The sequence below is a fragment of the Mustela erminea genome, chromosome X (genome assembly GCF_009829155.1).
Source record: "Mustela erminea isolate mMusErm1 chromosome X, mMusErm1.Pri, whole genome shotgun sequence".
In the NCBI taxonomy this organism is placed as follows: Eukaryota; Metazoa; Chordata; class Mammalia; order Carnivora; family Mustelidae; genus Mustela; species Mustela erminea.
In genome coordinates this window covers 114325988-114350552 of record NC_045635.1, presented here as the reverse complement: position 1 = coordinate 114350552, position 24565 = coordinate 114325988, and the positions used below count along the sequence as shown (strand labels likewise).

General features: G+C 43.7%; 1 protein-coding gene across 5 annotated transcripts in view; it reads right to left on the bottom strand.

Moving 5' to 3' along the window:
- Nucleotides 1-3408: 3408 nt before the first annotated feature.
- The window catches only part of SLC9A6 (solute carrier family 9 member A6), a 52705-nt gene continuing 31548 nt past the window's right edge, over nucleotides 3409-24565 (bottom strand). For 3 of the 5 annotated variants that reach the window (XM_032330341.1, XM_032330337.1, XM_032330338.1), the window contains 6 exons: nucleotides 23532-23685; nucleotides 19354-19443; nucleotides 18188-18218; nucleotides 15851-15930; nucleotides 9866-9971; nucleotides 3409-6141 (listed from right to left, as the gene is read on the bottom strand). In XM_032330341.1, the coding sequence (XP_032186232.1) occupies nucleotides 5869-6141; nucleotides 9866-9971; nucleotides 15851-15930; nucleotides 18188-18218; nucleotides 19354-19443; nucleotides 23532-23685 (734 nt within the window). In that variant the 3' untranslated portion in view covers nucleotides 3409-5868. The remainder of the gene's footprint in view (nucleotides 6142-9865; nucleotides 9972-15850; nucleotides 15931-18187; nucleotides 18219-19353; nucleotides 19444-23531; nucleotides 23686-24565) is intronic. The other 2 variants (XM_032330339.1, XM_032330340.1) reach the window with 1 other exon arrangement.

Below are 24565 nucleotides of genomic sequence, written 5' to 3'. Positions count from 1 at the left end.
CCAGGGGCAGGACTCCCCGGCCACAATTGCAGTATGGTGTGTGGCAAAGGAGAGAAGGTCTTTTACTAGGCAGACAGAATTGTCCAGAAACTGTCGGGTCTCACGGAGTTCCGGCTACAGCCAAGACAGCCCCAACTAAGCCAGTTCTCAGAGTTCAGTCTGCACCGTGGCAACGGCTTGGGACCCCTCCAACTTGCTGAACGGGAGATTTCAAGAAAAGCAGCCCGGAGTCGAATCATGGTCTGTAAAGTGTTTTCCATATTTTACTCATACAGCACCTCGTCAGCAAAACCTTACAGGGTATGCAACCTCAGTTTCAAGAGCCTTCGGAATCCTGGTCAAAATGTTCCGGTGTACATCACTTCATCTGCTCCCCTGAGCACGGCTGGCAGCTGCACGGGGGCCGGAATCAGAATCCAGCACCTACCACAGTGTTGGCACCCGGCAGTAGCTCAATGAATGTTTACTGAATCAGTCGGCTGGCATCATTTCATAAGGGAAAAAACAGGCTCAGAGAGGTTTAGGTGGCTTCCGGAGAGTGCCCAGTGGCCGGCAGGGTAGGGCCTTAGGCCTATCGATTCTCCTGCCCCATGCTTCGAAGGCCTTCCAGACCCAGCTCAGTAAAAGATCAGGAGGACCTTGTGCTTCTTTTCAGCACATTCACTGAGCATCTACCCTAAACCAGGCCTCTCCGCCACGCTTCCTGTTTGCTGTCTGCCTGGCTGGTTCCTTAAAGCTTTCGTGTTAACGTTACCTCCCGAACCTTCCCACATTCCCCTGCCACTCCTCGTGCCCATCGCCCTCCACCGTGTTCCCTACCTGTTCCTGATCCCAATCTCTAATTATTTTGTGTGTATTTTGCGTATTTGTGGTTGGCCTGCTCTGCCGGGAATATAAGCTCTGTGAGGGCAGGGGGCCCGCCCAGACTTTCTGGGGACAGTCAACCCACTGTAAGACGAGGGAGATGTGGCCACCGAAACAAAGAGCCAACATGGGCTCAGGCGCATTCATGAAAAAGTCTAGAACAACAGACTCCTGGTGCATGTCCAGAAGATAGGAAGAGAATAAGGCTGTAAGTTTGGGAGCAGAAAGGCCCAGAAGACATACCAGCTCCTCTTTTCAAATGTCTGAAGGCTGCAAGGGAACAGAGGGCACAACTTGCCTAGCAGGTGCAGCCCGAAAGGGCTGACTGGGAGGAAGTCACAAGGGTAGGTTTGGCTTCGAGGTGCCCCTCGTTACAATTGCTGGGTACTGTCTTCCATACGGATATTAAGGGCTAGGAGGGTGACCTGTGTCAATTTTATTCTTCACTGTGTATACAGCATAGCACATGGTATGTCTGTCGCTCAAGGAACCATTTGATTGGATGCATGTTGTGTGGAAGATCGAGTACAGGTGGTGAGTTGTCACTGTTCACTCTGCTCAGAACTGCTCCTCGTCCTCACCACCCTTATTCTGGGTGACCCCCTGCTTAGCTTCGAGGTCTGTTTAAATGTCACTTCATTAGAAGATCTGCCTTATTCCCCTACCAGCAGGCAGCAGTCCCCTCTCCCAGCCTCCTGTACTCTGCCATCACAGTCTTTATGGCGATTGCATTTTATGTTCTTTGCCAATTATTTTAGATATTCCCCTACTGGAAGGCAATCAGTGTTTCTGTAGCATATGCTCTGTGAAAGCAGGGATGGTTGTAGAACTGTCTGCACTATAGCCACTGTGTGTGGCACAAAGTAAGCTCTCAAATATTTCTTGAATGAATTCACTTTATAGCTAAGGAAGCAGAAAGGCTCAGCAAAGTCAAGTAACCAGCTGACACTGTGTAACAGTGGCGCCTGGGTTTGAAACCAGATCTGTGTAACTCCAAAGCCTGGGATTTTTCTACTTCATCACGCTATGTGGGCACAGAGCCACTCTTTAGGACCACATGCTCTGCCACAAAAGATGCCCCCCTCCGGCGAAAATAGTGGAAGGCAGATTGGGGAGGCATGGTGCTAGCCAGGCTGCCTTGCTTATGGACACAGGAGGGCACTTCACTAAGAATTCGAGAAACTTCCCAGTCGGGCAAACTTGTGTTTGGCAGCCAACAGTGCAGCGAATGGAGGGACAGAGCTGAGACTTCACGCCTTTCCCTGGCCTCATGTCAAGCAGGTGGTGGGCAACAGAATGGAAGCCCACAATTTTCTGCAGCCTCCTTCTAGTTCTCCAGATGGATTAGCCCGCAGACCACCACTGGAGCCACTAGAGGAGTGGCTAACAATCTAGACTTTGGATCAAGCCTGGATTTGAGTCCTGGCTCTGTCCCTTACCAGCAGGGTGACAACCTCCCTGCACCTTACCTTCCACGTCGGTGAAATGAAAAGAACAGAATGTACTCCCACAGCATGATTTGGATTATGTTAAAATGCAGCTCTTCAAGAAGACCATGTATACACACAGCCTGTATCCAAGAGGGGCTCCAAAATATGGGAATTAGTATTGCTATCATTTCCAATTTATTCCAAGCTTCATACCTTACGCTGCATCATCTGTGTGGGGTGCCTCCTATCAAGGACTGCCTGATGGAGTTAAAACATCAGTACTTCTGTCTCTTTTTGTTAAATAAACTTAAGTTGAAGAAACTAAGCTTAAGTAACTTAAGTGAACTCAAGAAAACAATGCCCCGAACATGGGGCTCGAACTCATGACCCTGCGATGAAGGGTCGCACACTGCACCGACTGAGCCACCAGGCGTCCCTACCCTTCAACTCTTTACACTCCTGCGTTGAGCCAGGTTAACAATGTACTTACTCAGATCGAATGTCAGATTTGATCTGTGAATTAGAAAACATGGTTTGTTCAAGAAAAGAGGGGTGTGTAGGCCTACCACCTGCGTCTCGCACTGGACCATGAATAAGAAAGCTGGCAACAAAACAGAGTGCTAGTGCAGTTGGTGCCTTTACTAGACAAAGTTGCTGTAAGCAAACCCTAACCTATAAAACTGCTCAGGTACACAAAGAAAGATCTCTCTAACTGGGGAAAGGGCTGTTTGCGTGAGCGTGCTTTCAACTAAACTTGGAATGGCTTTTCTACCTAACGGGACACAGAATCTACTCTCACCACATCATGGAACTGACATTTTCATGACATTATCCATTACCGAGCTAACAGGCTACAAATCAGTGTGATGGAATTTGAGAGCTTTGAGTCTTATTTCTTAAATGGTCCAATTGTGACCACAAGCAAACATGTCCATCCTTACACATAAGCCCCTTGGTTGGCAGCCCCACACGTTACGTTCTGGTAGGTTCCTGTCTGCTCTTTTTTTAAACATCAGTCTTCCCCGCTTTCCCAGTAGGTGTATAGGTAGAAAAATAAATGAAGTCAGCACTCTTTACTTCTCACTAGAATAAACTGTGACTCAAATACGGTGAGTGGTTATTTGCAAGGCTATAATTTTTTTTAATGACAGATTTTCCTAAAAGAAACCACTATAACATCTGTCCAAGTACTCCAAGGGAAAACGAAAAAATACATACAGATTAAGTCTATTTCTTTAACAGCACATTGCCAAACACGGACGACGAGGATAAAATGCCAAGGAACCTTACAAAATAACTTTGAAAGATGCAATGTTTGAGTCACTCAAACGCGCAGGGCTCACAAAGAACAGAACAGTTAAGTCCGAGAGCAGCTCTCCTTTGTGCGTGATGGTAACTCAGACTGTCCTTCATTCGAGTTCACTCAGGTGTCGAAAACCGACGGGTATATGAGCACAGTTTGTTGGTTCTTCTTTGCTTGGAGATGTGCACACAGATTAGAGGAGAGGAGAAGCTTCCAGATGCTGATATAAGCACAGCAGCCTTGGTTCCCCTTTGATAAAGTACGAAGGCAGATTTAGTTGACTCAAGCTGTATCGGTTTCCCTAAGAAAAAGTCTGATGCATGCTGAAAGAGACGAGTTACTGACTGTGTCATGCTAAGTATTTACAGCCATTTTCCTAAAGTGAGCTCAGTAACCTGACAGAATAAAAAAGGTAGTTGTTAATTTTGTGTATGACCTTTTACAACTTGAATAACTTCATGGGTGAATGACGCTGAAGTTCAAAGCCCCTCAAACACACATTAACAAGAAATGAGAGACTGTAAGAAGAGGCGCACGTCCTCTCGAATGCACACGTCACGGGGCTCCTGCATAGCAGGAAAGTCGCTACCACTACGTAACAAATGGCTATGCCAACAGTTAGAGCTGCCGCTCGAGAGTCCGACAGTAGAATTCCCTTAAAATCTCAGAGTGTTCGCAACAGTACAGACACCTTGGGAAGAATAAGTACATATTTTGTTTGGAAAGACATCTTTTGCTGGGAAATTTGAACATCATGTAAACATGTCAGTTTGCGAATCGGGTTAAGATTTAAGGCAATGCTACTCAGACCCGAGGCAGGGGGAAGACCCACAAAAGTTCCCATTTGTCTTCCGAAACATTAACAACAGGTCAGGATCCACATCAGAACATATCCCCCTTTGAAGCATTCGCTGCACCTGTAGGATTTTTCAGCATTACAAAATAGAATCTACTTTCATTCTCTGAGTAGGAAATGGGAAGTTGCTAAGTACTCTTCCTTGAAAACTGTAAAAGAAAAAACAAACCACACCCACACACACCCACATGGCAGCTTCGGTATTTCATATTAAAAAGTAACATGGAGAGGAAGACAAGTCTAGCCGGAGCACATAAAGGAACACTGCCCTTACGGTGAGTTCCAAAGCGGTGCGCTTCTCCCCGACTGACCTTGATGTAGTGTGGAACGATCATGGGAGTCATAAATTAACTTTAAACATCAACTACAGACTAACGAATGACAATGAGACACAGTAAAGTTCAAAAATTTTACATTTTGCTCCTGTTTGGCTGCTAAAGAGCAGCGATTTAAATCGATATAAAAACATCTGACCACAAAGCTTGCTATACAGATAAAGTATATAATCCAAAAGTAAGCAGCACTGAGTTTCTTATTTAAACTTATCTGGTATGGAATATTTACACATCTGGGAAGAGAGCTCTCCGAAGCACCCCCGCTTCTCTTGACTCCGCTCCCGCGCTCTGCCCCGGCCCCCACCAATGCAAACCACCTGCCCTGTGCCATGTACACCCGTACTTTGGCTAGCCTGGCAGGATGATACGACTCCTTCCTATGGTCTTGGTCTGGGAGAAAAGCAACACAGTCTTGGATGTCATTTGTAGCCCTTCTTTTCTGAACACCAGTGTGCTATAGTCAATGAATCTGTTCTTTCATAGCAAGGGTGGGGGGAAGAGGCCCCCCCCACTTCACTCCCAACTCCCAACGGGACAAGATCCGAACACCATCAGCCTCTAATGCCACAACAGGCCACCGGAGAAAAAGGAAAGACAAAGGTCACGACCAAGGCAGTAGCAATGAACACAAGTTTCCCAACAGAGGAACCTCTCGGTCCCTGGGCTTTCCCAGAGACAACACTCCCTCTTTCCTCTCCCTCCCCTCCCACGAAACAAAATTAATTCACGGCACAAGAACTTGGTTCTCTGGTTAAGTATCAGGTAAGTGTAAGAAAGAGTAAATCTGTCACTTGGTGTACTTTAACTGAGACGTAAAGCTAACGGAACACACAACATCACTGTGAAAATAACTTTTTTCTAAAACAGATCCAATCTACATAGTGCAGCCAATGAAACATAAAAGAATAGTTTGTTCACAATCTGCCTTGTACAGGATATTTATATTCTCTCGATGCCATATAAAGAGCATTTATATAGCTTAAACATTCAGAGACATGCACTGGGACTTTTTAGGTAGTACAAATTTCTTCACAATCACATGTGCAAATTTTACAAATCACTAGGTGAGTATTAGTAAGCTTAGGCTGGACTGTGTCTTGTATTATCTAACAAATTTAATGGGGGCTCAGAATCATCCATTGGAAGAACCAGGCGTGTTCCCCGAATGACCAGTTCGTGGTCCCCAAACGCAAGCTCCCGATCCAAGGCATCTTCAGAACTGTTTCCCATAAACCTCCTAGGGGCACCGGATGCTCCCGATTCGGTGTTCACAGTGGAATCCCCATACGTCAAACTAATATCGCCATCATTGAGAATAAGATCGGAGTCATCGTCTTTCAGTTGCTCCTGGTTCTAAATGCAAATAAAAGAAGTCTTAAGAATTGCTATGTGGCTGACTCAAGAAACATTTCCAAGAGAAGAATTTTTCGAGGACTCGTATTAAAACCCTTCAGGGCTAGTCTGCTGCCTTCAGGATAAAGCCCACAGTCCTCACCTTGGCTTAAAGACACCTCCGTGATGCAGGCGTTTCCCCATCCCCCCACCCCATCCCGCCCTGGCATCTGCCTCACCCACTCCAGCCGCCCCACCGTGTGCCTGCCATTCGAACTGCTGACACGTACCCAAACCACTCATGCTTTCCCTTCCCTTCTGTCTCCCCTGCCCTCCGTCCTGTGACTAGAGCCTGCTTATCACTGAGGTCTTGGCTTAAAAGAAAGTCCCTTCCCTGCTGGAAGTCTTCCTTGATCTTGCAAAGCTGGCTTAGTTGTGCCTCCTGTGCTCTTGCCCAGTGGCCGGCACTTAGCCCTGGCCCTGGACTGCCCTTTCCCCTTGTACCACAGCTGCACGCGCACTGACTGGTCTGCTCTCAGCCCACACTAGCTTCTGAGCCCCTTCTGTGCTTGAGTCCAACCACCAGACGGCCCGGGGCACACGGAGGGTATTCTCCAAATGTAAGGTCAATGGATCACTGAGTGGATGAGTGGATTTATGGAAATCAAGCTTTTACTTCAGTATGAACAATGCCTAGAGATACAATGTGTTGAAACCTCACCATACACTTGCCTCCCAGCTCAATAAGCTTTGGTTCTCATGGGACTTTGTGGCCAAAAATGTAGAATTAAATAAATTATGTTCTACAAAAGGGGAAAAATCAAATACACACACACACAGAATGCCATTTTGGTAAATAAAAGAATGTTATATATGCATAGAAAACTTTGGAAGGGTAGCAACAAAATGATGATCTTTAGCTCTGCATGATAAAATTGCTAGTGATTTTTATTTTCTTATGTTTTTGTACTGAAATTTTATTATATTGATTACCTATTACTTTTAAAAATCAGAAAGTCATCCTTTTCTAATATAAAGCATAAGAATCATTCTAAACACTCCTACGGATCTGGCAAAAAAAAAAAAATCTGTGACTAATATTCCTTGAGGGAAGCAGAGCTGATACAAACAGCGGACATCCGTCTCTCCTGAGTTGTATGTGTTTGAAAATCGTGAATTTGTCTGAGAGAGTCAGACTGAGGAGACTGTTAAACACCAATTTAAAACAGTTTTAATTTGCTGTTGCTAAATATTTGCCTAAATACTCAAAGCCATGTGAATTAAAAACCAAACAAACCCATTCTACTAACCAACCGTAAGGCCCTCCTGCTCTGTAGAGTATGACATGAAGGCCCACCAGGGTCTGTCACCTCGCTGAGCGATATTCAACAAAAAAGCTCGGGGATGCCTTCGCACCAGCAAGAGCTCTTCAGCACCTTTAAGGACTGTGCTGAGTGTGAGGTTTGGGGCAATAGCTATCAAATTTTAGAATGCATATATGCCTTTTGACTCAGCAATTTAACCCTTAAAATCTATTTTATATACCTTTATATACTTGGATAAATTCATAGGTACAAGAATATTTACTATAAACATGGTTTGTAGAGACAAAAAAGGAGAGGAAACAACTTAAAGGTCTATCCATAGGAGACTAATTAAATCAATGCTGGTCTAGCCACACTAGGCAGCCATGAATAAAGAGAAGATAATGGGTCTTGTGTAGTCATGGAAAGGTAGCCACGATATATCACTAAGTGAAAATGCAAGTAGCAGGACAATGCAATTGTGATCTCACTTGTATAAAACAGTAAGAAAGCTACACATGTAAATTTGTCTAAGCTTGTGCAAAGCTATATATACACATGTAAGTAACGTACTTCTTGTGTACTAGGAAGTATACACAATAAATCATTAATAAAGACCGTTTCTGGGGGTATGTAAGTGGGAGAAGGAGCAAACTGATTTTTCACTTTGTACATTCCATACTGTTTGAATAGCTGGCCACAAGTAGAGTTAACTTTAATAATTAAAAAAGTAGGTGTTAATTAATTAATTAACAAGTGATAAAACATTAAAAGTTAAGTTTTATGGTTGTTACAGGTTATATGCTACCCCCCCAAAGATGCTAAAATCCCAACCACGAGTACCTGTGACCTCAAATAGAAATAGGGGCTTTGCAGATGATCAAGTTAAGATGAGGTCATTAGTGTGGGCCCTGACCCAGTATGACTGGCGGGTGTCCTTTAACAAAAGGGGAAATTTGGGGACACACACACACACACACACACACACACAGAGTGTCATGTGAAGATGAAGACAGCGATCTATATAACTCATCTACTACAAGCCAAGCAACACCAAAGACTGGCAGCAAACCATCAGAAGCTAGGGAGAGGCCCGGAGCAGACTGAGCCTTATGGCCCTCAGAAGGGACCAACCCTGCCCACATTTAGACCTCAGACTTCTCCAGAACTATGAGATAACACATTTCTGTTGAGCCATTCAGTCTGTGGTACTTTGTTACGGCTGCCCTAGGAAACAAGTATGACAATGTCGTATTTTGCTATAGGCCGCAGGATGCGCAGTTGTGGAACTCTTGGCTTTCGGTGACTGTGAGTGGGTCTCTGGAATCCAAGAGCTGAGGCTCACTGACTGAGCTGACAAAGCTGGCTGCCCCTCTATGGCCTCGTAGGCTGACAGGGCACAGAGGACAGGGAGGCTGCTCGACATGGAGAGCCTGGGCCATGTGCGAGGGAGAGACAAGATAACACGGGTGCTCCCCACACCCCCGGGCACAATCTGTCAGGAAGCTGCATGGACTCAACGTCCCACAGAGCTGTAGGGCACCCCACCCTGTAGGTGCTACCTCTACTAAGACTCCTCTGCCCGTCCCTTCTCTGTGGGCTCTGCTCTAATATACCCCAGAGGAGGGCATAGGGAACCACAAGGTGCCTGTCTACACTGCTTCGCCATGGCCTTGTTGCTCTACTCAAGCTGTTCCATCAGATCAGCCCAGGTGGTGGGCTTAATCCGGGCCCTGTATCTGATGCCACAGATGATTTTGGAAGGGTTGGGTTGGAAGCAAAGCGTTTTTAAAAAAAAGGAACTTGAAAAATAAGATGTTCATATTTTTAAAGTAAAGGCTGTCAGCATTTGTCATTTCTTCCTGTGTTGTGACGCGTGCTGAATCACCAATCTCATGATGGCAGCTAAGGGAAAAAAATATGGACTCTAGGTTCTATCTAGATATGCTCTTGCTGCCGAGCAATGTGGAACACCAGCAGATAAACTCTCCCTGATGTCCAAATGTGGCGGGTTTGAAGTAAAAGACCATCTGTTGTACTTTAGGGGTATCAAAAATGGTTTTATTAATCCTCTCAACATGACTGTGACCTCTCTAATTCATAGATGAAAACATAACACATTCAATACTGAGCTCGGGCCACATACTGTAAATAAACGAAAACCAGTGTGGGATTAGAATTATTTACTAAAATCACTGACAGTAAGTGAGGCAATACACTAGATCTCTTTTCAAATGAGGTTTCAAAGACCATGAAATTGTATCTCTAGATTTCTATATGTATCTATATGCATTTTCTGGCCAGGCAAAATAGGGTTGTATTCCCTCTCACGGATTTTATACCTTAAAGGCCGGTGAAGCAAAACCGAACCAGTGATGTATCCACAGAGCAGAAAAATTTAACTTCATGAAGAACTTAGGTTTTGGATAAAAGCAACTTACTTCATAAGCTTGGGGGCTGGTCAGGCATCTGGCGATGGGCCCGCAGCAGGCAGGGAGCGTTGTAGTGAGAGGAGGTCCACTGTGCGTCAGCAGGGGCTTCAGATAGCTGCACCCCGGGTTAAGGAAGAACCACGCCCCTTTCCTCCCGAACTCCAAACAAGTCGTGTGCTCACCACCACCCTCACGGTGTACCTGCTGCTTCCGAGGGCAACGGAGGCCTTTCACATATGCTGCCTCATTTTGTGGCCACATTATGCCAGCGAGTCAGCAAAGCGAGATTTTGTTACCATCTCTGTTTCACAGAAATGGAAACTGAGGCTCAGGGAAAGGAATGACCCACCTAAAAGTCACACAACGAAGCAAGCGACGGACCCATACATGAACCCAAACTGGTTGGATTCCAAGCCCTGCACCACGTCTACTGCGTCACATTGCCGTTTTTCTTTTACTAAACCCAAAGGGAAGACAGGATCACTCTCAGTTTAGCCCTGAAGGAGATATGGTAGAAAGTAAAGAGTGGGAAGAGTCAGAAAAAAGATGAAATTTTCCAGTCGCAGAATTTAGTAACAAAAATGGTTTTAATCATCGATTGTGAATTCAGCTGGTATCCTGAATGAGTTGAAACTTCGTATCAAAGGAAATTCAACTCTAAAAACGTTAAAAAAATTATGTATCATGAGTTCCTCTATCACAGACCCTCATTTCAGTGTTCATTTATTTTCCAAAAAATAAAAACAGACATGATAACAGGTATGATACTCAGAAGAAAACAAGAGGGAATCGTAAGAAAAAGTAGAGACAATGGGAGAAAGACATATTCCCCACTTTCTGAAGTCACAACCTAAGGTTGTTCTCAGTTAAAAATGAGGAAGAGTCCTGGGGCACCTGGGTGGTGACTCAGTTGGTTAAGCGTCCAACTCTTGGTTTCAAGTCAAGTGGTGATCTTGGGGTCATGGGATTGAGTCCCATGCCAGGCTTCACACTCAGCACAGAGTCTGCTTGAGATTCTCTGCCTCTTCCTCTGCCCCTGCTTGTGTGTGTGTGTGCGCGTGCACGGGAACTCTCTCTCTCTCTTTCTCTCTCTCTCTAATAAATAAAACCTTTTTTTTAAAAAAATGAGGACTAGTGGCGCCTGGGTGGCTGGGTGGGTTAAGCCTCTGCCTTTGACTCAGGTCATGATCTCAGGGTTCTGGGATTGAGCCCCGCATCGGGCTCTCTGCTCAGCGGGGAGCCTGCTTCCCCCCTCTCTCTCTGACTGCCCCTATGCCTACTTGTGATCTCTTTCTCTCTGTCAAATAAATAAATAAAATCTTTTAAAAAAATGAGGACTCGTCCTATATCTATTAAAGAAATGAAAACCCTCCTCAGAGAAAACACTACAGGCCCAGGTGACTTCACTGGTATAGTCTTCCCAGCACTTAAGGAAGAAAACATACAAATCCTCCGGAAAACAGAAAAAGAGAAAAATTCTTCCCCATTCATGTCATCAAACCAGCATTATCTTGCTATAGTCGCTTGACAAGGACATTACAACAATGACAAAAAAGCCCCACAAACCAGTATCACTCCCAAAAATAGACACAAAAATCAGACACAAAATATCAGTAAACTGAATCTAGTGACACACAGAAGGGATGGTGTATCACAACCTAGTGGGATTTCTTCTAAGTGTGCAAGACTGGTATAATATTCAGTCGATGAAAACAGCACAATGACAGATCAAAGGAGAACAAATTAAATACATGATCACCTCAACTGATGCAGAAAGAGCATCTGATAATATTCAATGCCTGTTCATGCTAAAATCTCTCAGGAGACTAGAAATAAAAGAGGATATCCTTAACCTGACAAAAGCTATCTCAACAACCTATAGTTAACATCATACTAAATGGTGAAATATTGAAAATTTTCCTCCTGAGGTCAGGATAAGACAAAAATGTCCACTATCATCACTTATACTCAACATTGTACTGGAGAAGACCAGCCAGTGTAGTAAGACATTAAAAAAAGTAAGGTGTTAGAAAAGAAAAAAGGACACATTATTTTTCACTTGATTTTATAAGCAGTAAATACAAAAGGATCTATAAACTATTCGCTAATAATCAGTGAACGTGACAAGACTGCTGGATACAAGGTCAATATATAAAAACCCCATTATAGATCTATATATTAAGAGCAAACAAGTAGAAAATAAGTACCTTTTGCAATAGCATCAAATACTTAGGGATGGTAAATACAATAAAAGATATGCAAGACTGGTCAATGAAAACTATAAAGCATTAATGAGAGAAATTAAAGATCTAAAGAAAGGGAAGGATATACTGTGTTATTAGATTGGGAGACTCAATATTGTTAAGACGTCAGTTCTCTCCAAATTCATCTATTGATTTAATACAAACCCAAGAGAATTACCAGCAGGTTTTTTTTGGTGAATGGATGAGTGAGTGAGAGTGTGTATGCGTGTGCATGTGTGTGTGTGTGTGTGTGTGTGTGTGTGTGTGGAAAGCGGCAAGCTGTTTCCAAAATTTAGATGAAGATGCAATGAACCTAGAATAGCTAAGGCAATACTAAGGAATAACAAACCTAGAGAACTTCCCCTATTGGACAGCAGGATTTATTACAAAGTACAATCATTACTAGAGTGTGGTATTGATGTGAAAAAAAAAAAAAAGACAAAGAGAGAAGAAAGTCCAGAAACAGACCTCCACTCATATGGCCAAGTGATTTACAACAAAGGCTCCATTCCAATTCAGTGGGTTAAGGACGGCATTTTCAATAAATGGTGAGGGGTTAATTGTATACTCATATGGGAAAAAAGTAGGTGTTGACCCATATCTCACACCATACACAAAAATTATTTTGTGGCGGGTCAAAAACTTCAATGTGATAGCTAAAACAATTACACTTCTAGGAGAAAACATAGGATCTTGGGATATGAAATATAAAAGCATTATCAAGACACAAAACCACCAAAAGAAAAGACTAGTAAGATAAACCTCATTAAAATGAAGAATTTCTATTCCTTACAAGACAGGATTAAGAAAATGAAAAGGTGAGCTAAAGACTGGGGGAAGATATTCATAGTACATACAACCAACAAAGAACCCAATTCAGGAACACAGAAAGAACTACAAGTCAATACGAAAAAGGTAAGCCAAATCAATTAAACAATGGGCAAAGGAACTAAACAGAACTAAACACACTTCATAAAAAATGAAGTCCAAATAGCCAATAAACATATGAAGGAATGCTTGATCTAACTGGCCATCAGAGAAATGCAAATTATACCACATCTGGTATCACTAGGCGTCCATGGAAATGGCTACAATTTAAAAGACTGATTAAATATCAAGTTTTGGTGCAGATCGGAACAAGGGGGACTCCCTGAAGTTGCTGGTAGGAATGTAAGTTGGTTACAACCACGCTGGAAAACTGGTTGGCACCATCTATGAAAGCCGAACAATACACTTGCCTGAAGATTTTCCCCTAGGTATATACCCAAGAGAAATGAGTGCTGACGGTCACTAAGAGATGCATATGTGGACTTTTAACTTTGTTCGTAATAGCCAAAAGCTGGGAACAACCCAAATGTTTATCAAACAGTAGAATGGTTGGAAACAAACAAACCAACAAACCTGTAATATATTTGCACTTTGGAACACCACACAGCAATGAAAAAGAACGAATTATTGGTATAGGCAATGATACGGACAAATTCATGTTGCTAAGTGAAAAAAGTAAGACATAAAATAATACGCAATACATGATCCCATTTATATGGAGATCAAAACCAGGAAAAACGAATCCATCTGCCAGCAAGCAGAACAGTGGTGCCCTTTGTGGGGGGAGGAGGGGCAGGAAAGGCACTACTGACTGTACGAAAACATGGGCAGCTTCGGGGATGCGGGAGATGTTCTTTGTATCTTTACAAGGGTAGCAAGCACACAGCTATATACACAGGTCGCAAGCTTAAGATTTATTATTAAGATATATTATTTCAGTTGTATCTCAATTATAACAATCTGGCTACCCAAAGGACCTGAAATCCAGAATCATGAATGATTAATTCTACTAGGGCACTAGCTATTAAAATTACTGGGTTTGGGGGCACCTGGGTGGCTCAGTTGGCTAAGCGCCTGACTCTGGGTTTTAGCTCAGGTTATGACCTCAGGTCGGGAGACTGAGCCCCACGTCAGGCTCTGTGCTGGGCATGGAGGCAGCTTAAGATTCTCTCTCTCTCCCTCTCCTCCTGCCCCCACCCCTCCCTGCCCTAGCTCTCTCTCTCTCTCAAAAAAAAAAAAAATTACCGTGTCTTAGTCTAGCAGTACTGCTTCAAATCTTGGTGTTTGCTTCTATAAAAATATACAGAAAAATAAGCTATTATTCTGTGCTTTCTCTACATCAGGATTATTTAGTTGTTTCATACATGCATTATGCAGAAAATGTGCAAAACATTTTATGCAGGAAACATTAAACAATTTTTGTTAAATCAGAGGGAAGAAAAAGCCCCAAGAGATATGGGAGTGGCTTATACCCAAAATGCTGATAATGGAGCCAGAAGTAATGACATAATCATTAAACAATTTTAAAGAGGCAGGATCTCTCTCCCTACTGGGAGGCTTAATACAATACCACAGATACGCTTGCGTTCTTGTTTCCATAGAGTATTTTCATTTTGAGTACTTACAAAAAGTGATTGTAAAAATCTAGCAAATGGAATATAGTAAGTAGTAGCTTCTAATGATAAGTGTCAAGTGCATTCTTCTTAAATACACAAAGCTTTCATCAGCAAGTCGAAAGCGAGGGAACCATTTTTTACGTGGTTGTCCCAAACTGGCTTTGGTGGAACAGAGACCGGGTTTTGATTCATTTACTAATAAGCCTCAGCCTAAAAGAACTGCATGCTCCCTTTTCCCAGTACAATTTTCAAATAAGAAATTGATTTTTTTAAAAAAGATTTTATGTATTTGACACAGAGAGAGAGAGAGAGACAGCACGAGACAGCATGCTCACGCACAAGCAGGGGCAGAGGGAAAGGGGGAAGCAGGCTCCCCACTGAGCAGGGAGTTCAATGGCCGACTCAATCCCAGGACCCTGGCACCATGACCTGAGCTGAAGGCAGACGCTTAACCCACTGAGCCACCCAGGTGCCCTTAAGAAATTGATTTTTTTTTTAAGATTTATTTGACATAGAGAGAGAGAGATCACAGGTAGGCAGAGAGGCAGGCACAGAGAGAGGGGGAAGCAGGCTCCCCGCTGAGCAGAGAGCCCGACGTGGGGCTCGATCCCAGGACCCTGAGATCATGACCCGAGCCGAAGGCAGAGGCTTAACCCACTGAGCCACCCGGGTGCCCCTAAGAAATTGATTTTAATAAATGGTAAGGGATAAAGTATTTTCTGAAGGGCATGATTTAAACAGGTTATAGAACATAACACAACCCAAAGCAGCGCTATGAGGAACACTTATAATAGAAGACAGAGATTTGGCAAACAATGAAACACTGGCACCTTGAGTGGATAGGCGAATCTTCTAGTGTCCTGACAGGTCAGGGAAAAGCAAACCCACCACTGGCTACTGCGGTATCTAATATGACTCTGTTTTCATCTCATGTGCATGCTTTTCCCTGAGGCAGCCTTTCCTCTTTTACCCCAGCACACGGACAAGGACTGGCAAATAACCTTTTGCAAGATTCACTAAATTAGGTAAAAGACAGCGACTGCTCCATAAAGTCTCCCATAAGGGCTCCTGAGGCCCATCACACAGCTAACTTCTGCACTAACCGCTCCCTGCTGGCTCGTGGGTTTTCAGAGGGATTCATTGTGGGGACTGTCTCTCATAACCTTCTCCGTCCGCCACACTGAAGGGGAAAAGACCAAAGGTAGGTTTTGTAGTCCACTTCAGGAAGGGAATAGTCAAAACAGCCATCCCATTAAATTGTAACTGGCCATGTTCACACTACCATTTCTCCCCTCAGTTAAGGATACTTATGGTCAAAGTTGTACCATATCCGGAAAAGCCAGGCACTCTCGGCTTTGGTGGTTCTTCTCTCACTTTCAGGGATACCCTGCAAACAGATAATAAAGAAATAAATCCATATACCAAGATAAAAAAACACATTTATTTAGAACGATTTCTTTTTAGACTTGGAAATATAGCCTACTTCACACAAGATACCCTCTATCACGGGTAGCATTAGACATTTAATAGCTTGTATACTGCAGCTTTGGAATACGGAACTGAAATGTTTTTCTGAATACCTCTATTACTCAGGCTGCCTGATGATTTATGAGTCTACTGTCATTTAAAAAAAAAATCAATGTGTGATAATTCGCCCTTAAATCTGCAAGACTTACACCCACAATGTGAATTGCATCTTAACAGAAAACATCACATCGACATCCCTATCTTTGGGAGTTGTTATGGGTCCCAAAAGTAACGGGCTTCTGCAAAGATGCTATGTTCTTAGAACACTAGCAAAATGAAAGCAAGCAGAAAAATTCCATGGTAAGCCTGACTGGCTAGAAGGGAAAACTAACAAAGCAAGCAGGCCTCTTTTAAAATAGCTTCCAAAAACAAACTGGGTCCTTATTTGTAATGCGGTACAGTCAGCAGTGGGGCAGTTAGGTGATCTGGTTCCTGTCAGCTCTGACATGAACTAGTTGGACATGTCCCTTCCCCTCCCTGAGCTTGGATTTTTTTGTGTACACAGCGTGAGGGGTGAAGAATCTCAAAGGCCCTTTCTAGCATGGATGTTCCACGGTCCCAGGCTTTCTGAAGGACACAGAGTTTAGATTCTGGGTTTTGGTTCTTTCCTGTCATTCATGATCTTCAAAATAAATAAGTAAATTTTTCTCTCAACATGTATCCAAACATACACAAAGTAAGAATGTTTGAGAATACTGCATGGGGTTACAGGAGCTGAAAAACAGCTGCACTTCCATTCACACTGGTACACAAAGGTTTGTATGTCTCTGTGTTTTGAAGAGCAATGGGTCCATAAATCTCATGATCCCCCCACTACATAAACACCTATACCCCTAACCCCCACATACTCTGTGCTTCCTAACACATTCCTCTCTGCTTCCCAGTGGACACTCAAAATACTGACTACATGATGCAACAAAGCAAGACACCCACAGGGTTTTGAAGGCAAGGGAAAAATGTTTTTGGTTTTTTTTCTGTATCTCACAGGTGGTACTCACCTACCTGGTTTTCTTTTTCCCATCTCTCCTCTGTGAGGGGACATAGCAGGGGGAGACTTACATGGACCATGACCAAGCGCTGGTCTGGTGAATCGTATGATATTTGATTCTTGTTGGGACACGGGGATGGAGGCCTGAGGAATTACTACCCCTTAGAAACTACCCCAGCAGCTCGGCATCATGGGGATTTGTCCAGCCTGGTTTGCACAAGTATTTCAAGCCCATGAAACTAAACTAGTCTGGTTTGGACCACAAAAGAGGCAAGTACTTACTGTATTACATACACACTCGTCACTCAACAGCTAACAAAATTAGCATTTAGGAAATGAATCTGAGAATTTTTTTTTTGAACCACCCAGAAGACAAACAGACCACCGCTTGTTTCAGACAAGAAAAAGAATGTGTTTTGGAAGAGAGACTTTCCATCTTTCAAAACATTATTTCTGTGAATTCCCATCTAATGTCTAGGATGGAGTCATGTATTCAGTGGTGCCCAGAAACCATGAAAAAGCAGATGGAAAACACCAGAAATGGGTGGCCAGTCTAGAGAAGGCACCTACCAGGGTCAGGTTCAGAGGAACAAGTGAAAAAAGGACACCTAAAATTAAGCAAGGAGACCTGGCCAAGGTAGAGGCACGGGACGAGAAAGTACATTCTCCTGACCAGCCAGGGAAGACTGGCTAAGGACCGCAAAGCTTCTAGGTGGTTCTCAAGGGCAGCTGCTGGTCATCCAATTTGAGAGTTACACAGGAAGAGCAGCTGGAGTGGAGCTGACATCAGAGACAAGCCTTCATGCGCAAACCAGAGTGGAAAAAGGCTCCATGTGCCAGAGCCGCCACTTGAAAACTAGGAGTGCTTAAGGGACTGTTTGGCTCCACGGCCAAACCCAGGCCGGCCCACAGACAGGAGAGCTGTCACCCCCGATAACCATATGTTGTCTAAAATTTGGTTTTGTCCCTATCAAGCAGGGAGAAAAGCCAGGAATGATGTCAGTTAAAAACTGGTGCAAACAGGACAGAGTCTAAATAACAGTGGCATGAAGTGTACGGTAGGCCATTTCCTTTCCGAGTGGCTGCACATTCGAGAGGAACGCTAGAGACAACATAAACGCATATTTACCAAGTGCTCTTGGTCGGAATCAACACCAACCCTAAAGGAGAAACACAAAAGGCAAATGAGATCCTGAGGCTAAAACGAGGTCTAGTCCCCTGTGCGCCGTGTCAGGCCACTACTTTCCCCAACACGCAAGCTATGGAAGGGTGACTCTTTTCTTGCTTCTCTCTGGTTGTTGATGTAGATTTTTGGCTCCTGCCACTTTCCTTAGCAACAGCTTGGATCCCGAGGCAGGCAGGGTCTACTAATGATTCTCTTCCTGCAATCCCACTTACCAGTTTCAGAAAAATAACATTCTCTTCACTGAATGGCAGGGCACTGGAGGCTGGATAGGAACCACTGGGTAGTTCCAAACACAAGGCCGGCACGGCGCAGTTCCAGGAGGGAGCTGCGTATTTGCGGACCTCTCAGCTCTCATGGCAACATTCTGTTATGATGACTGAAGAGAGGGCCCAGTTACAGTTGTTTTCACAGGCTAATGGACAGATATTAGCCTGGCTTCTTCATAATTATCTTTCATCTGCTTAAAATTCCTTTCCGTATCCCAGGGAACAGCTTCATTAGGAAGCTCTCTTGGACTCCTCTCTTGCAACAGCAGCTCCCACCAACTCTGTCTGTTCTTTCTCGACCCTGTTTCTCACATCCTTCTCTCCTTTCCATTCCGACAGCTCAAGCTCAGGCCTCACTGTGACTCATGAGGTCTGTCGCAATTGGCTATAAGGTTGTCTGACTGCCAGGATACCCCCTCGAGTGAGCTGTCTAAAGTACAGAACTCCCTTGGCAAAAGACTTTGAGGGTGGCTTATAACCCAGAGGGCCAAGCCTAAAGCCCTTTGGGTGGCACCGAGGACTCTAAGACTAGTGACCCCTGCCACTCCAACCTAGCTTTCCACCCTCATTTTCCCTCATTCTCTTTTATATACCCTGTATTAGCCATCCCCACCTACACCTGTCCCCAGACCCATACTCTCCCGAGCCTCCGTGCCTTTGCCCTCTATCTGAAATGCACTGTCCCTCATGTGTTTCCTGGTCTTTTGGTAGGCTCCAAAAGAACCATTCTGAGACCCCTGCAGCTGGAACCATTCTTTCCTCTGTCCTACAGCACTTTCTAGATTCCTCTATAATAATACTTTTTTCCTCTATAATAATACACAGTAGAGTATAATTATTTACCTGTCAGTCTCCCCAAATAGACTGTGAGTTCCTTGAGGGTAAAGGCCATGTCTCAATTCATCTCTGTAGCCCCAGAGTCTAGCACAGTACCTGATACACAATAGGTGCTCAAATGTTTATCGATTAAGGTCACTACTACAGACAACACAAAAAAAATAGCAGTGTGAGTAGCTGTAGCAGTAGCATCCCAGAATATGAATACACCAAAGGGAGGAAAATGATGCAAGACCTCATCTGGAAGGCGAGTGAATCATAGTCAAGTGCTTGAAAACAGATGGCCATGACCAGATTCATAATTCAAAAGGCTCATCTTGTCTTTGTTAAATGGCCAGAAGCTGTTTAATACCTTCTTAGCCGTATTGAACTCTAGACACATTTGTGCATCTAAAGTGACATCTAGTGGTCTTAGCGATAGCACATTTGTAATACTCGGAATGTTACTGGAAGCCAGTTCAGTGTAATAAACATTTATAGAGCAATTATTATCTGCCAGGCACTGTGCTAGGCACAGGGCATAGACATGAATGAGACACAGCACCTGCCCTCAAGGAGCTCACAGACTAGTGGGGGGCACAGACACAACTAGAGCGCAATCCCCAGGGGCTTTGCCACTGGGGAAGGCTGGGCTCCAGTCTGGCCTCAGCTCCTTTCTAGCTGGGTGAACTTGGCTATGCAGCCTGATGAACCCCAATTTTATACCTGGAAAATGGGGACCATATCCACCACACAGAGTTGATGCAAGGATTAAATGAGAAATGTAGCTAGAGAGTTTTAAAGCATCTGATGCCTCATCTCACCCCCACTGGACAGTCGGCTCTTCGGCCATTACAAGACTGGCCGACAGAAGTGCTGTAACAGCCATGGCCACGTTAAGCAAAGGGAAGAGGGGGTCCGACAGAACAGGGCAAAGGGAGGAGGCGTCTGAGCTGTGCTATTTCCTGGGGGGGGGGCGGTGAGGGTGAAGGAGAAGTCCAGGCAGAGGAAACAGTATGAGCAAAGGCTCGGAGACCGAGAAGTGCCAAGTCTGTGCGGGAAATGACAGGGAGCCAAGTGTGACTGTCACAAGCTACGTGAAAGGACACAGGAAGAGCTGGCTGGCTGGCTCTAGCTCACTGAGGAGCCTTTGTCTGCACAACAGCTGGAGCAATCCTTTCATATGGTCCAAGAGATCATGTCACTCCCTTGCTTTAAAATCCTAGAAGATTTCCAATTGGATTTTAAAATCCAAACTCCCCACATCCTACAAGGCCAGATAGCAGAGCTCCTCAAACTACGGCTCACAGGCCCCATCCGGTATGCCTCCTGTTTTGATGGAACACAGCCAATCCAACGGATTTACTCATTATCTATGGCTGCTTTCATGCTAGAGTTGAGTAGTTGAGACAGAGACCATACGGCCAGCAAAGCCTAGAATATTTACTATCTGGCCCTTTTCAGGACACACTTGCCAACCCTTGCCCCTGTAGGATCTTGCCTATCTCAGCTCCTGCCCACCCTTTAATCACTATATTCCAGCTATGTGGGCTTTTTTTTTTTCTCAGTTTATTAAACAGGCAAAGTTTGCTCTTGCCTCAGGGCCTTTGCACTTCTGTTCCCCACTGCCTGGACCATTCTTCTTTCTGCTCACTGTTTAACTCATAATCTCTTGTCATTCAGTTAAACTGAGCTCCAGTGGAACCTCAGAGAGACCTTACCTGACTTCTGCATATAAAAGTCACTCTATCCCCAGTCGCTCTCACAGAATCGTGTTTGTCATCACAGCACTAAATTGTTTTCTCCATATATTTGTTTGCTGGCTTATTGTCTGTGTTCTCTTACTAACGTGTAGACTTTTCTATATTACTGCTACCACTGTATCTCTCCAGAGCAAGGTCTTTTACCCTTTGCATTACTGATATTTTGGTCCAGACAATTCTTTGCTGTGGGGGTGCTGCTCTGTGTCCTATAGGATGTTTAGAGGCATCCTTGGCCTCTGCCAACCAGATGCCAGGAGCAGCCCCGTCTCTTTGTGACAATCAAAAATGTCTCCGGACATTGCCAAACTGCAGCCCTCCATTGAGAACCACGAAGTCAGGGCCTAAAATAGTGCTTGGCACGTGGCTGGTGATCAATTGGTATTAATCAAATGAATGAATAAAAGGCACATTGGAAATGCTGTACCAAGAGCTCTACAGACATTAGCTCACTGAATCCTTACAGCAACCCTCAAGGAGGCAGGTACTATTACCCACATGTTACAAATGAGGAACCTGAGGCATAAGAAGAGTTAAGAATTTGCCCAAGACCACAGAATTGGAGAATGAAGGAGCAAGAACTCGAAGTCAAAACTTGGTCTGCATGAATCTTAAATTTAAGGACTTCTCAGCAGCTTCAAAACTGTACTAGACAAATCTGGGGGGAGGGAAAGGAAACTTAAAATCCAGCCCCTGCTCACAAAGAGGCCAAAAAGCCCCAACCAAGCACAGTAAGAACTAACCTAAGATTGTAAGGCAATGCATGTAAGTAAGTGCCAAACTATGCTCCAGGACAGGCAAGATGGCACCGAAGGGCTTGCAAATCTGGTGAGGAGGATTCAACTCTAGGTGGGTTTTTTTTCAGGGGGCAGTGGTAGGCATGGATATTTTGTGTGGAGAGTTGTTAGGAAAGAGAACTGAGTCCAAGGAAATGCTGAGACTCTACCGAAGAGCATTACTTTTCATAAATTATCTTATATGGAATTTTGTTCTTCTCAGTAGAATAGAATGAGGACGAATCTTCATTTACAAGCTCTTAAGGCAAGAAAGGAGTTTAATCCTTCCAAAAGTGAACACCTTCATTTCTTGATGCAGCACGTTCTACAAGAAATGAGGTGAGACCCGAGGCTCCTCTGTCTGTGACTTCTCTGTATGACCTTGAACAACTTAGAAACTTTTAAAGCCACTATTTCCTCACTTGTAAAATGGAGCTATTGTGATTAGATGAATACATGAAATGTACTTAGCCCAATGCCCAGCACATAGTAGGTGCTCAACAAATGCCAGGTCCTCCCTGAAGTAATGATCTGGATTAGAAGAACATTATTTGCAATTATATACAATAATAGCACAGAAATGGTAAGAAAGGATTTTGAAAAGTAAAAAGAAATAAAGACAATAATAACATTCAAAGTGTGATTTAGGGCCGGCTAGTCTCTAGAATGTCTAAGGGAAAGGCATAATAGAATGGAAAAAGTAGAGAACAGATTCTATAAAACATGAAATACTGTTTTCTCTAATGAACCCTACACATTCTAGAGGCTCAGCAGAAGGTCTATGAAGTTTCAGCCAAACACAGAACTAAAATCTACAAAAGCTTTAGCAACACAGGCTGCTGTATCCATGGAAACAATGCAGTACTCCTGAGAGACAGGGAGCTTTCCAACTGAATACATTAACTAGTATGAATTTAACACTAAGACCTTGCAATCTTGGCCTTGGACTGTCAGGTTAGAGACAGTGCTGATCATAAAGTTGAGAGAGAAGGATAACGTCTAGTTATCTGATTAGGATTGGAATAAACTGGACTGTCTTATATGCTGCAGATGAGAAGAAACATTTTCTATCTGATCAGGTGATATGGATCAAAAGCCTTAAATATAGGCATATCCTTTGACCAAGCAATGCCACTCCTAGGAATGTATCCTAAGGAAATAATCGAACAAGTGCACAGTGGTGTGTACATTTATGTATGCTCATGCTGTTAATGGTAACACTTAAGAGCAAAATCCTCAAATGGTAATGGTAACAGAAAAATCCTAGAAATAATGCAAAAACCCAAAGATAGGGATTTGGTTACATAAATTATGGTGTATGCAGCCATGAAGTTCTGATGTAAATACAGTTCCTAACATAAATGCCCACGCTATAATTACATTTACAAATTGCTTTACAAGAATACCTGCAGCGTTGCCCCTTTCTGTTAAAAATACATGTTAATGCATAGCAAGAGATCTGGACGGACATCCCTCAAAGTGTAAACAACGGTTTTTAACTTTCTTTTGCACATTTCCGATTTTCTCTGTACTACAGGTTACGTAATTTTTAGAAGGGAAGAATAAAATATTATACATTTGTCAAAGCTTAAACTTTTCTCATAATGGAAAGAAAAAAACCCCTAAATTAGAATTTAATATGAAAATGAGCTTCCCAGGCACTACCTACCTTATATGCAAGCATGAAAGCATGGCAGTGGTACCACCGCCAAATACCCACACGGTAAAAAACACGATCAGAAGTGTGGTGCTGAACATCATTTGCCGTGCGTAAGTGGCAGTATCGCGAATGGCCAAGGCAAATGCCATCGCGCCACGGAGGCCTGGAAGGGAACGAAAGAGGCTTTCTTCAGTAACTCACTACTAATGTGAGCTTCAGAAATTCAGAGAAGTAAGGCACATTCTAAGAACTCAGAAGCATGTGAACAAATATGTAATATATACTAACAAACAAAAGTATATACAGATACAGAGAATGAGTAGAGGATCCTAACATGTGCTGACCCTTTAGCAGTATTTTGAATTTTATTTTTAAACTTACATGCAGTGACATCCACTCTTTTTGGGCGTGCAGTCCCAAAAAGTGGGACAGTGTGGACAGTGGCTAGAGGCGTGTGTCCTTGGTACTACATCTTTGGTACTACATCCTTGGTACAAATTCCTTGGTACTACATCTTTCTAGTTGCACCTCTCTGTCACCCTGCCAAACCCCTGAGCTGTTCTCCACCACTGTGCTTTTGTCTTTTTGAGAATGGAACCCTTTGAGACTGGCTTCTTTCTCACGCAGCGCAACGCCTCTCAGGCACTGTGCGTATGTATCCCCAGTTGGGCATTCCAGTGCTAAGGAGCACCCCATGGCCTCATGGACATCCTACGGTGTGCCTACTGGTTCACCCACTGGGCTATTTCCAGGTTTTGGCAATTATGACTACGACTGCCATAAACCCTCACACACAGGTTTCTGTGTGAAAATACATGAATCCTTAGCTTCTCTACAACATGTGACGTATTTCTGAACCAGGAATTTGAAAACAGAAAAAAATTCTGACAGAAGGGAACGGGACACTATAAAAAGAATTTTCTACTGGAGGTTGCAACTTCAATGTTTAAGGGAGTCATATTACTAGTACATCATTCCTGTTTAAAATCAAGCTAGCATATGTGTTGTGAGTGGTTCCGTGGAATGGGCCAAGAGGGAAAGTT